Source organism: Podarcis bocagei, assembly GCF_964188305.1.
Source record: "Podarcis bocagei genome assembly, chromosome: 14".
Lineage (NCBI taxonomy): Eukaryota > Metazoa > Chordata > Lepidosauria > Squamata > Lacertidae > Podarcis > Podarcis bocagei.
The window spans coordinates 37,283,170-37,294,807 of record NC_138139.1 but is presented as its reverse complement, the minus strand read 5'-3'; the positions used below and the strand labels follow the sequence as shown (position 1 = coordinate 37,294,807).

At 46.6% G+C, this 11,638-nt stretch overlaps 1 protein-coding gene across 2 annotated transcripts in view; it reads left to right on the top strand.

Annotated features, from left to right (window-relative positions):
• Positions 1-4,520: 4,520 nt before the first annotated feature.
• Positions 4,521-11,638, top strand: part of XPO6 (exportin 6) — a 48,593-nt gene continuing 41,475 nt past the window's right edge. For both annotated transcript variants that reach the window (XM_081169844.1, XM_081169843.1), the window contains exon 1: positions 4,521-5,324. In XM_081169844.1, the coding sequence (XP_081025970.1) occupies positions 5,322-5,324 (3 nt within the window). In that variant the 5' untranslated portion in view covers positions 4,521-5,321. The remainder of the gene's footprint in view (positions 5,325-11,638) is intronic.

The following is an 11,638-nucleotide window of genomic DNA, read 5'->3' as shown; positions in this document are numbered from 1 at the left end:
ACGGACCTCCGGAACGAATTAAGTACTTAACCCGAGGTACCACTGTACGATTAACCCAGAATACAGCCTGTTGAGTTCAATCAAGTTTCCTTTTCTAAAATTCTTGTTATTTCCTAAGCAAGCATGCACACTAGCTGGTTGCTCTAACCCTTTTAATGCATTGCTTTTCAACTTAAATAAAGCCTTTACGTGATTTAGAATGGGGGTAGCCAACCTTTGGGGGCCAGTGGTCACATTTGGAATGTTGAGAAAATGCTGTGCGTGCATCAGCCATACAGTGGCAGTTGTGGGGCATGCGGCCTAACAAAATGGCTGTCATGGGGATATGGCACAACACAAAATGACTGCTACATCTAGAAGAAAAGAAAAAGTGTCCGGAACAGAAATGGGTGTCTTCCCACTGGAGTGGCTGATTCTCTCATCATCCCTGGAGGTGTTGGGTTGTATTCAAATAAGTCCTGCTCAGAGTAGACCTATTAAAATCAATGTACCTAAGTTAGTCATCTCCATTAACTTCAGGGGTCTACCCCCCCCCCGATCAATACCCCTGCCCTGTTACAAGCAGTACCAGCCCTACCCCAAAAACATACCCCTAGCAAGAAGAGTCTTAGGCATTCCTTCTGTTTTTACAACTTGTTTTGTTGTTCTTTTTCCAGCTGCATTTGTTAGCTATGACTTGGTGTAAAATTTGCATGCATGATTTATTCCATTCAAATAACATGAAAAATAAGCCCACTTTATTCTGATCAGTCACTCACATGCAGGCTGTTCTCTGAATGGGCATTGATCATGTCCTTTTTTTGTGAAGATTAACATAAGAGGGCCTGCACAGCTCAGCACTGTCAGGTTTTAGAAGATGAGCCTAAAGCGGTTTTCCTGCAGACTCTGCTATAGTATTTTCAGTGCCTGCCAAAAAAATGGTTTTACCCAGGCTTGTTATAATTTCAGTTCAGAATTTTTATGTCATTTTATTAATGTGTTTGCTCACTGCCCTGAAATCTTCCTCCTAATGGAGAATTCAGGTGTTGAGTGGCCACAGGACTGTCATCAAAATTAAGCAACTAAGAAACAAGAAGGGGATATCAGTGTGAATATTCCCCATAGCTTTTAGTAATGTATTATTTGAAATTTTTGAGATTTTTTGTGGTGTTTTATGGTTATAATTTGCATTTTATTGTACATTTGGTGTGTGCCTTACAAACCACATTTTCTTGAAAAGTGGTACATACATTTATTAAATGATGAATGTATAGCATAACAAGGGATAAATTCAATGTTGCACTGTTACAAACATTCCACCAGAGCAAGCATTTTTGCTTGCCTGACAGAACAACCTCCCTGTTCCTCCTCCATGTGCTGTTTTGGGGTTTCTCCTGACCCCTCCCAAGTCATTTTGGGGGCACAAGAGGAGGGGAGGAGTCCTGTTTCACTAGCAGAGATCCTTGCACAGGCTTCTACTGTTGTTGTTGTTTAGTCGTTTAGTCGTGTCCGACTCTTCGTGACCCCCATGGACCAGAGCACACCTGGCATCCCCCTTCATGGATCACTGCCTTGCTGTGGCAAAGGGGCTTGAATAACTCAGAGAACCTATGAGCTATGCTGTGCAGGGCCACCCAAGATGGACAGGTCATAATGGCAAGTTTTGACCAAACGTGATCCATCTGGAGCAATAACTGGCAAGCCACTCCAGTATCCCTGCCAAGAAAACTCCATGGACAAAGACAGGCTTCTACTAGTGGCACTAGTTATTTGAATTTCACTATAAATTTATTAAACAATCATTCTCAGGGGAACCTCAATATTTGCAGCAATGCAGCAATGCAGCCTTAAAATTTTTTTGGGAGGGGGGAATCCAACAGCCCAGTGAGAACTGAACATGCTCACTAGCCATGGAATGTAGAATAGGAAAGAAAACTGGAATAATGGGGATAGGCTAGAATGCCCTGCTTGGAGGGAATGGCTGGTTGCACAAATATCTGCTGTGTATGTGAAATTCTACCATACAAGCTTAAGAACAATGATGGGGCAATGATGCATTCTGGACTGCGGGGAAATGCCCATTTTTAGGCCATTTCTCTTAATATTCTGCAAAGGTAAGGCCTGAAACCTATTAGTGGTTCCCCACACATCCAATAAAGACCCAACTCTAAGGCATGGATGACAGCGGTACGGAAGCACCGATAACGGTGATATGGCATTTTCCTTCCAGCAGAGGGTACTGTTTGCATACGACATAAGAATACAGTATAAGAGGAGTTCTACAGTGCATGAGGCTAAAGACCCAGGAAGCCCAGCATCCTGTCTTCGCAGTGGCTGACCAGATCACCAGAGGAAGCCCCCAAACAGGACCAGGGTGCAACAGCACTCTGCCCATCTGTGATTCCCAGCAATTGGTATTCAGAGACATATAGTCTCTGCCACTGGGGGCGAAGCATAGGCATTGTGGTTTGCAGCTACGGATAAATTCACGGAGGATAACCTTATCCTCCGTGAATTTAGAGAATACAGTAGTACCTCGGGTTACATACACTTCAAGTTACATACGCTTCAGGTTACAGACTCTGCTAACCCAGAAATAGTGCTTCAGGTTAAGAACTTTGCTTCAGGACGAGAACAGAAATCGCGTGGCGGCGCCGCGGCAGCAGCAGCAGGAGGCCCAATTAGCTAAAGTGGTGCTTCAGGTTAAGAACAGTTTCAGGTTAAGAACGGACCTCCGGAACAAATTAAGTACTTAACCCGAGGTACCACTGTAGTCTTTTAAAGGTACCCACGTTGGTGGCCATCACTGTTGTTGTTTAGTCGTTTAGTCGTGTCCGACTGTTCGTGACCCCATGGACCAGAGCACGCCAGGCACTCCTGTCTTCATGGATCACCCCTTCTTGGATCACTGCCTTGCTGTGGCGAAGGGGCTTGAATAACTCAGAGAAGCTATGAGCTATGCCGTGGAGGGCCACCCAAGACGGACAGGTCATAGTGGAGAGTTTTGACCGAACGTGATCCACCTGGAGAAGGAACCGGCAAGCCACTCCAGTATCCCTGCCAAGAAAATTCCATGGACAAAGACAACAGGCCATCACCACACGGTAGCAAATTCCATAGTTTAACTATGCACTGTGTGCAAGAATACATTATTCCCTCTGCCCTGGCTCTTCCAGGGTTCAGCTTCTTGGATTTCTCTGAGTTTTAGTACAAGGGAAAGCGGGGATTTCTCTCTCTTTCTCTATACTCAACACAGTAAAGGTGAAGTCAGTAGTAAAAAGGTAAAAATCTAACATGTTATTTGTTCTGGGGTTGTTATTTTTTTGGTAAGGACGGACATTTAATCATGTCAGCTCCCAGGGCAGTATAGGTCACATACTATCTCAGGGTCAAAATAAATACGATTATAAAGACCTTTGGTTGCATACACACCATACCTTTTAAAGTATATGGCTTCTCCCCAAAAATATTGGGATCTGTAGTTTGTTAAGAGTACTGGGAAGGGTAAACTAGCGCAGTGTTTCCCAACCTTTTTTGGGCAAAGGCACACTTGTTTGATGAAAAAAATCTCGAGGCACACCACCATTACAGCCCCGTGACGTCAGCGCGCAGCGTCACGCCGGGAGGGACGCATGAAAGTGTAAGTTTCAATTTTTTCCCTCCCCCTTGCCGGGGAACCTCCAAGCTTTGGGGGTGGGGGGGGGGGAGGAGGCAGCAAAGCGAGGCAGGAAGGAGAGCGCGGCTTGGCTGGGTGAGCTTTGGCAGGGGCAGGGAAAGAGAGCCGCGAGGCGGGCGCTGCGGACGGAGGCGCTGCCCGCCGAGCTCGCAGGCAGCCAGGCAGGCAGACGGCGAGAGCCCCGCGCTGGGCGGCCTCTCCTCGCCGCCGCTGCCCCGCCTCTCGCCGCCCGACTCGCCCGCCTCCCTCCAGGCAACATCTCGCGGCACACCAGGCAACATCTCGCGGCACACTAGTGTGCCGCGGAACAGTGGTTGGGAAACACTGAACTAGCGTTCCCACCAGGATTCTTTGGGGGAAGTTCATTAACAGGGAGATCAGCGGTCTACTCTGAGTAGGACTAGCATTGGCTACCGCCACAGACCTGTTTTATTTCTCCACACGCAAACACTTAAGAAAATTAAATCTGTCAGAGCAGAGGCATCTTATTTGGGTTGGGGGTGGGCAGTAAGAAGCGAGGCAGGAAGACTGGTGGTTGGTGGGAAGAAGCTCTTTCTCCACCTTTATTGTTTCTGAGGAAGACCCTCTTGCTGTGCCCTCAAGGCAGCAGGTTAAAAGGGTTAATTAATTGGTAGGAGGAGGCGGCAAACCACTTTCGCCTCTCGCTCACGCGCACGCGCACGCGCGTATGCGGCGCCTCGGCTGCTTGGGGTTTTGCCGAGCGCGCGCGCCGTTGCGTCACCACCCTGCCCATCCGGGATTGGTCGGTGGAGCGGGCCTGCTCCGCCGCTCGCGCGCCTGTCGGGATCCGCCCTCGCGGGTCGCTTCCTGTTACGTCACAGAAGGAAGGCCGAGGTCGGCGCGGGCTGGGTGGGAAGAGAGAGTTTGTGGTCGCGGGGCCGTGCGCGAGGTGGGCGGGGCCGTGGGCGGGGTGTCAGCAGCAGCAGCAGCAGCGTTGGTTGGTGGTGGTGGTGGTTCCCCTCCCCCAACCCCGGAGACTGAGAGGAAGGAGGAGGAGGAGGGAGGAGGAGGAAAACCCACCCGGAGATAAAGGAGGGCGAGCGCTCTGAGGAAGGCTCGGCGGTGACTTGCACAGGGGCTGTGTGAGCTGAAGGGAGGAGGGGGCTAGGAAAGAGGGCGACGGTGGGTTCCTAGGGACAGGCAGGCCCCACCAGGCAGGAAGGCCCCACTTCCTTCCCAAGAGGCACCCAACGTCCTCCCCCCCAAGAAGAGATAGGCAGCACCAAGCACAGGCCCTCAGACCTTCCCCCCTCTGAAAGGATCCTCCTTTTCATTCCCACCCAGAAAATACACGGCGTGTAGGCCTCTGCTTGCACTGGAGTGTCTGTCTGGGAGATCTCTCGTTTTTAAACCCATTGCTCTGAAGACCTTCTTTTTAGAAAACGGGGAAGTTAGGGGTGTTTTTTTAAAAATATTTCTGCTAGCTACTGCTCTCCGATGGGTTCCTGAAGCCAAAGGCAGGGAGCGAAAAGATAGGGTAGGGTGGGTGATTTCTTCCCACTCTCCCATTTTTAATTTTTTTTACCCTAATGGAGGAAGATGGTCCTCCTAGGAAGCTACCTCTTGGACCATGACATGAGCTAGGGGAGGGGAAGAAGCCAAGCTCTCAAGAGCCCAAATCATCCCAGACGCCTCCCCAGCCACAATGGTAAGTTTTAAATTTAGTAGATTGGGTTGTTTCTGATAGTGTGATCATGTGTGATATCTTGTTATGTGTGATACACTGCCATATATGTCACATGTGCTATACTGCCATATGTGTATCTTGGAAGTATAATAATGCTTAGCATTTCAATTGTTCAGAACATTTTGTCTCAATTCTTTTTTTAAATAAAGTGGTGTTATCCTCATTGTAAAGATTTGGAGGGTGTGGTGCTTAGGCCTAGAGATAGATTTGCCTAAGGCTGCATGTTATCTCATCTTAGCCATCAGTATTAGTAACAATTCTGAGTGGATGCTTTGCTGATGGATGTCTTTCAAAGTATGTTAAAGGAATTTAAAAGCATTCCAATAAGATGCTGTTGTTGGAAGGTACCTGGGTACCTGCAGTTAAGTCGTGTTTCAAAGGACTGGCTTCAGAGCCTAATAGTGTGCTAACAAAGCATATTGGACACTGGTGAACTTTGCAACTTAGGGTTCTAATATTATTCCCTGTCAGCTGTCATAGCTAGCTGGTTGTCATCAAGGAAAAGTGCTTCATGCAGAGCCAGGGCCTTAAGGAGGAATATAAGTTCATGCATCTTCAGAGCTGCAGAAACCCTTCTGGAAATGAAATAAAATGAAATAAATGGTTGACATGTGGAAATGGACTCACTATCTAAACTGCAGTCTTAAGACCTCTAATCTTGCAGTTGTATTGGCTTGTTTGGAGACAAGTCTGTTGAGGGTTTGGGAAGTTTTCTATGTTGCAGACTGAAAATCCATGTTTTGATTTTCATGGTTTTCAATTTAGCATCTGACTGGAATCTGTCCTGGGTAAATGTACATTGCCTCATATACTCAAGAATACAGCTTTCAAGCATCTTGTCACTGAAGCTGGCATGTAGGTGGTTTGACTAACTAAGCCAGGCATAGGCAAACTCGGCCCTCCAGATGTTTTGGGACTACAACTCCTATCATCCCTAGCTAACAGGATCAGTGGTCAAGGATGATGGGAGTTGTAGTCCTGAAACATCTGGAGGGCCGAGTTTGCCTATGCCTGAACTAAGCTTTCCATGCTACCTTTGTGTGTCTCTAGAGATACTTGCACAAAGAATAGTAAATGTTGAGTTTGTTAGGTCTATAAATTTGCATTGCTGTGGTGTGTTCTACCTTGGCCACCACATGGTTGTACAGTCAGTTGGGTATGGGTAAATTGAAATGCTCATTTGTTCATTAAAAGTATCTTCTGCCCATTCAAAGGAGCCCAGGGCAGCAAACATGTCAATACTAAGGCAATACAGTTAAAACCTCAAAAAATGTGGAACCACCTCCAAGAATGCCATTACATGGGTCACCACCAATGTGGCCTCCTCTGGTGGCCATAAGGCCCAAGGTGGTTGATACTGGAAAATACACTCTATTTGGTACTTGGGTCCTGAGCCATTTAGGGCTTTGTTTGCTAGTACTAATATGTTGAATTGCGCCCAGTCGTTCACTGATGGACAGTGCAGTGCTCTAAGGATCAGTCGTCCCACTGGTCTACCCTACTTAACAGTATAGCAGCCACATTCTTCACTAGCTGTAGTCTCTGGACTGCAAAGATAGTAAAGCAAATTGTAGTGGTCCTCCAGGTGGGAGGTCACCAGAGCATGAACAGTCGAGGCCAGGCCATCCCAATCTGTTAAGCCGATGAGAGGAATTTGCGTCAAAATAATTTTTAAAATGCAAGCAAGTAACCAACCCTTCATATAAGCTAGTAGAGGCATGGATGTAGTAATACGAGTTGGAGAGGCTCTGCAGCAAATGATGCTATTGTGTGTCATTTGAAAAATGGATGACACCTTTTTCAATGACTTCTTCAGACCTGGCCTCAAATGTTTAGGTGCCTTTGGATTACTGGGTGCCTTGAATGTTTACAGTCATATAATTCTCCCTCTTATTTAAGCATTCTATCCAAGAGAAAAATCCATGTATACACGGACATTCCTCCACCAAACACTCCCCACTCTTATATAAATTGGATGGCTTAATCATTGCACTTCTATGCATGAGACTCAAAGCTCGAATTGTTCATTGCCGCTTTATTTCCTGTTCTCTTTGAGCAATTTGAGTCATACTGGCTTGATCTATTGAATTCTTTTCCCCAAGTTGTAAGTGAGAGGAGGAGCATGCTGTGTCTTTAGTATAATTCTGCAGCAGAGTGCTGTTTTGATCACTGACCAAAGAGCTTTTTGCTGCTATAAAGGCCACTGGTTAGAACCATCTTCCATAGGAAAGAAGCATGTATGGTTAAAGCACTTGCTGGTACAGGTAGTGTTTTGATGATGGTGGTGACAATTGGGGGTCCACAACCTTTGACTGGTCTTGGTAGCCAACCAACTTTTTGGTCTTCAGGACTCTCACATTAGGGGTATGGTCTTGTCGCTGACCTCACACGGTGCATCTGAATGCATCATGAAGAGGGTGGTATAATAATAATAATAATAATAATAATAATAATAATAATTTTTTATTTATACCCCGCCCTCCCCAGCCAAGGCCGGGCTCAGAGCGGCTTACAAGCAATAATAAAAACAAGATGAGTGATTACAACTTAAAAACAAAAATAAAATACAACATTAAAATAATGGAACATTAAAATATTAAAATGGAGCCTCATTGCAGGAGAAGGAAAAGAAAAAAGAAAAAGGGGGCGGAGGGAATCAAATTGGCTCCAATCCAAAGGCCAGGCGGAACAACTCTGTCTTACAGGCCCTGCGGAAAGAGATCAGATCCTGCAGGGCCCTGGTCTCATGAGACAGAGCGTTCCACCAAGTTGGGGCCAGTGCTGAAAAGGCCCTGGCTCTGGTTGAAGCCAATCTAACTTCCTTAGGGCCTGGGACCACTAGGGTGTTGTTATTTATGGACCTTGAGGCTCTCCGTGGGGCATACCAGGCGAGGCGGTCCCGTAGGTACGAGGGTCCTAGGCCGTGAAGGGCTTTAAAGGTCAAAAGCAGCACCTTAAATCTGACCCTGTACTCCACCGGGAGCCAGTGCAGCTTGAAAAGCACTGGATGAATATGCTCCCATGGCAGAGACGCTGTGAGGAGCCTCGCTGCAGCATTCTGTACCCGCTGGAGTTTCTGGGACAGCTTCAAGGGCAGCCCCGCGTAGAGCGAGTTACAGTAGTCAAGCCTGGAGATGACTGTCGCATGGATCACTGTGGCCAGGTCGGGGCGGGAAAGGTAAGGGACCAACTGCTTGATGCGGCGAAGGTGGAAAAATGTCGCCTTGGCTGTTGCTGTGACTTGCGCCTCCATGGAAAAGGAGGCGTCAAGGATTACACCCAAACTCTTAACGGAAGGCAATGGCACTAATTGGGCCCCCGCAAGAGAAGGGAGTTGGTCCCTCATCCCCATGCTATCCCGACCTAGCCATAGGACCTCTGTCTTCGAAGGATTTAGTTTCAATCGGCTCCCACGAAACCATCCAGCCACAGCTTCCAAGCATCTGGTCAGTGTGTAAGGGGCCGAGTTGGTGTGGCCATCCATCAGTAGATAGAGCTGAGTGTCATCAGCATATTGAAGTATGCCTTTGAAGGTGCAGTACCAAAACCCAGGTGCCAGGTATACTATCAACTTTGGGGAGGGAGAATTATCACTAGAAGGTGAGCACAACTGTGGGAATGTTTCCAGTCCCTCTCTCCATTTCCAAGGTTGGGAGGAAGCTTGGGGGCTCATCAGAGGGCAGCAGAGCGCTTGCCATGGCAAGCGGAATTGTGAAATCCTGATATTGTTGATGGCAACAATAGCATTTGCAGAGCACTGAGCAGGGTATTTAGAGTGCTTACATTATTGCAGAAGCCTACGGTGGTGTTCAAAAGGATTATCCCAGTTTACAACAGCCCTCTCAGGTTAGGATGTGAGATAAAGACTCTCCAAGTCCCCCACTGAATTTCATGACAGGAATTTTTAACCTGTGCCCCATTACACCACGTTATCGCAATAATCCTTATATATAGGTCAATATTCTTATCCTCACATTGCAGTGGTGGAGAGGAAGCAGGGATAAAAGGTTAATAGGTTGCCTAAAGACACCCATAAGGTTCATAGCATAGATGAGACTAGAATTGATGACTTCTTTGTGTATAGTTCATTGTATGGTTAGCACCTGTGGTACCCTAGCTCTAAAAGTTTTAATTAAAGTTATTTATTTATAATGAAATTTTATGTCTCACCTTTATAAGCATGTGCCACTCAAAAGTTTCTGTTGAATGCAGGGGACGAAAAGGTCTTGGGTGTGGGATAAGTTATTGAACAGGCTCATGTACAGGAGAGCAATCACTTCTTCCCATAATTTATGTCATACCCAAGTTATTTCCTGCTTCTCATGCCACTTTCCCCTGTGACGATGGTTAACATTGAAGGTCCACAAATGCATTCACCTATTAGACTAGCAGGGTTCGAAATTAGCAGGACGCCAGGCGCATTTAATGGCTAAAGATTCTCTGTTTGCGAGCACCTCGAAAAGTTTGGGTGCCATTTTTTGCAGCTGGCTGACTGAAATGTATATGTTAAGGATAGACAGTATGTTAAACAATAAAGAGTAGAGTGTTTTGAAAACTGAAGTACGATACCAATATTTTTATTGTAAACACCAAATTAAACATGTATTAACAATTTCTGTTAAAAATGTGATATTAACAATGTGCCACTTATGTGAATTGTGTAGTTGTTCATGCTTATCAAAATAAATAAAAATAAAGTGTTACTGACCCCCCCCCCATGGCAACTAAACCTTCTGTTTTGGCACCCACAACCCAAGTCCCATGAGCCATTTGGCTCCTAGCTTTTCTATCCCAGTTTCTAACACTGTAGTCAAGGTAACCTGGTGAGGGCAATATCAAGGAGAATTCCTATACTACTACTGAACCGAGAAGGATGGAGAATCTCCCTGGCAGTTTCCTAAGCCTTGCAAATACTTTGAGAGCTGCGAGACTTTTCTCTGATTGCTGGAATGTCTATACTCAGCACAACGGGCATGAACTGTCACCTTTTTGCAGTTCAGCATTGTGGAAGAAGGAAGAACCCCCTCCTTCCTTCCCCACAACTTGCAATGGACCTTGAGCAGCTGCCATGCAAGCCACTTCAGGGGGAGCAGGATCAGGGCAAGCAGAAATGTGGCCAACTACCAAGGCCAGTCAAAATTGATGGGCCCCTGATTAAAATGTGTGTGCAAAACCAGATTTGAAGTTTTCATCTCAGACAGGTGCTCAGCGTTTTTCTTCAGGCTTTTTTTCACTGAACATGTCTGACTATTGAAGTGACGGATGTGTATCTTCCACCCACTTCCTCAAATGTAGCTTAAGAATCTACATAGGGAGAAATAGTGGAACAAGCAGACTGAACTGAGGAAATATATTGGGTGTATTTTGTGTACTGTGTGTAATGAGAGGGCACTGCTCTTCTCCATTACAGCTTCACTATGACACACATCTAAAACCACTGGAGTCTGTTATTTCAGTATTTCTCCTCTCTGCTATCAAAGACAGCTGTAATGTGAATGGGTTGCTCGTGCGTAAGTTGCCGCCTCTCCAGGCTTTGTTGCCTTGCTAAACCTTTCAGTCTGGGCAGCCCTTCACTTCGTGGCTGCCTCAGTCGCTAGCAGAATCCGTCAGTGGGCGTTTCTTAAATCTTTTCCAACATAAAAGTTGTTTGACACCCAGTCTCCTCCTACTCTCTCTGCGCGGAAGTCTTCTGCGCAGGGTGGGTGTGGGTAGCGGAGGACCCGTGCTCTCCCCGCTGGTGTCCGGTGAAGAGTCCTGGAGCCCTCTCGCCGATTCCCCCATCAGCCCCTCTATATCCCTGGTGTTGCGCTGATTTGCTTCCCCATCTGCGGAGCTGCCTCTCTCCCTGCTGGGCCCTTCTCCAGCATCATTTGAGAGCCTTCCCTCCGCCTCTAGCTCCGATGTCAGTTCCCTGACAACAGCTTTCCTGCTTGTCCAAGTAATTTAATATGAACCCCATGCAATTCTTTGTTTTCGGTGCCCACTTTGTCATTGATCTTTCTGGTAAGAAGTGTATTATGTCTTTCTTTTTCAAGTTCTATGTTGTTTGCCACTGATTTAGAAAGGTAGTTGGGCTCTGGCATGTGTCAACTGGGAAAATATGCCTAAGTGGAGGTGGAGAAGGATGTCTTTAATGCCTTTTAATATTTGTTTTCTATTAGCTGGTTGGATAACCTTTTGAGTGTGCTGTATTTGCCAGGAGCAGTGTGAAGAATGCTGTTCTAACTATCCTGAGAAACCCCAGAAGAGAGCTGGGTTAAGTTTACGTCCCCTGG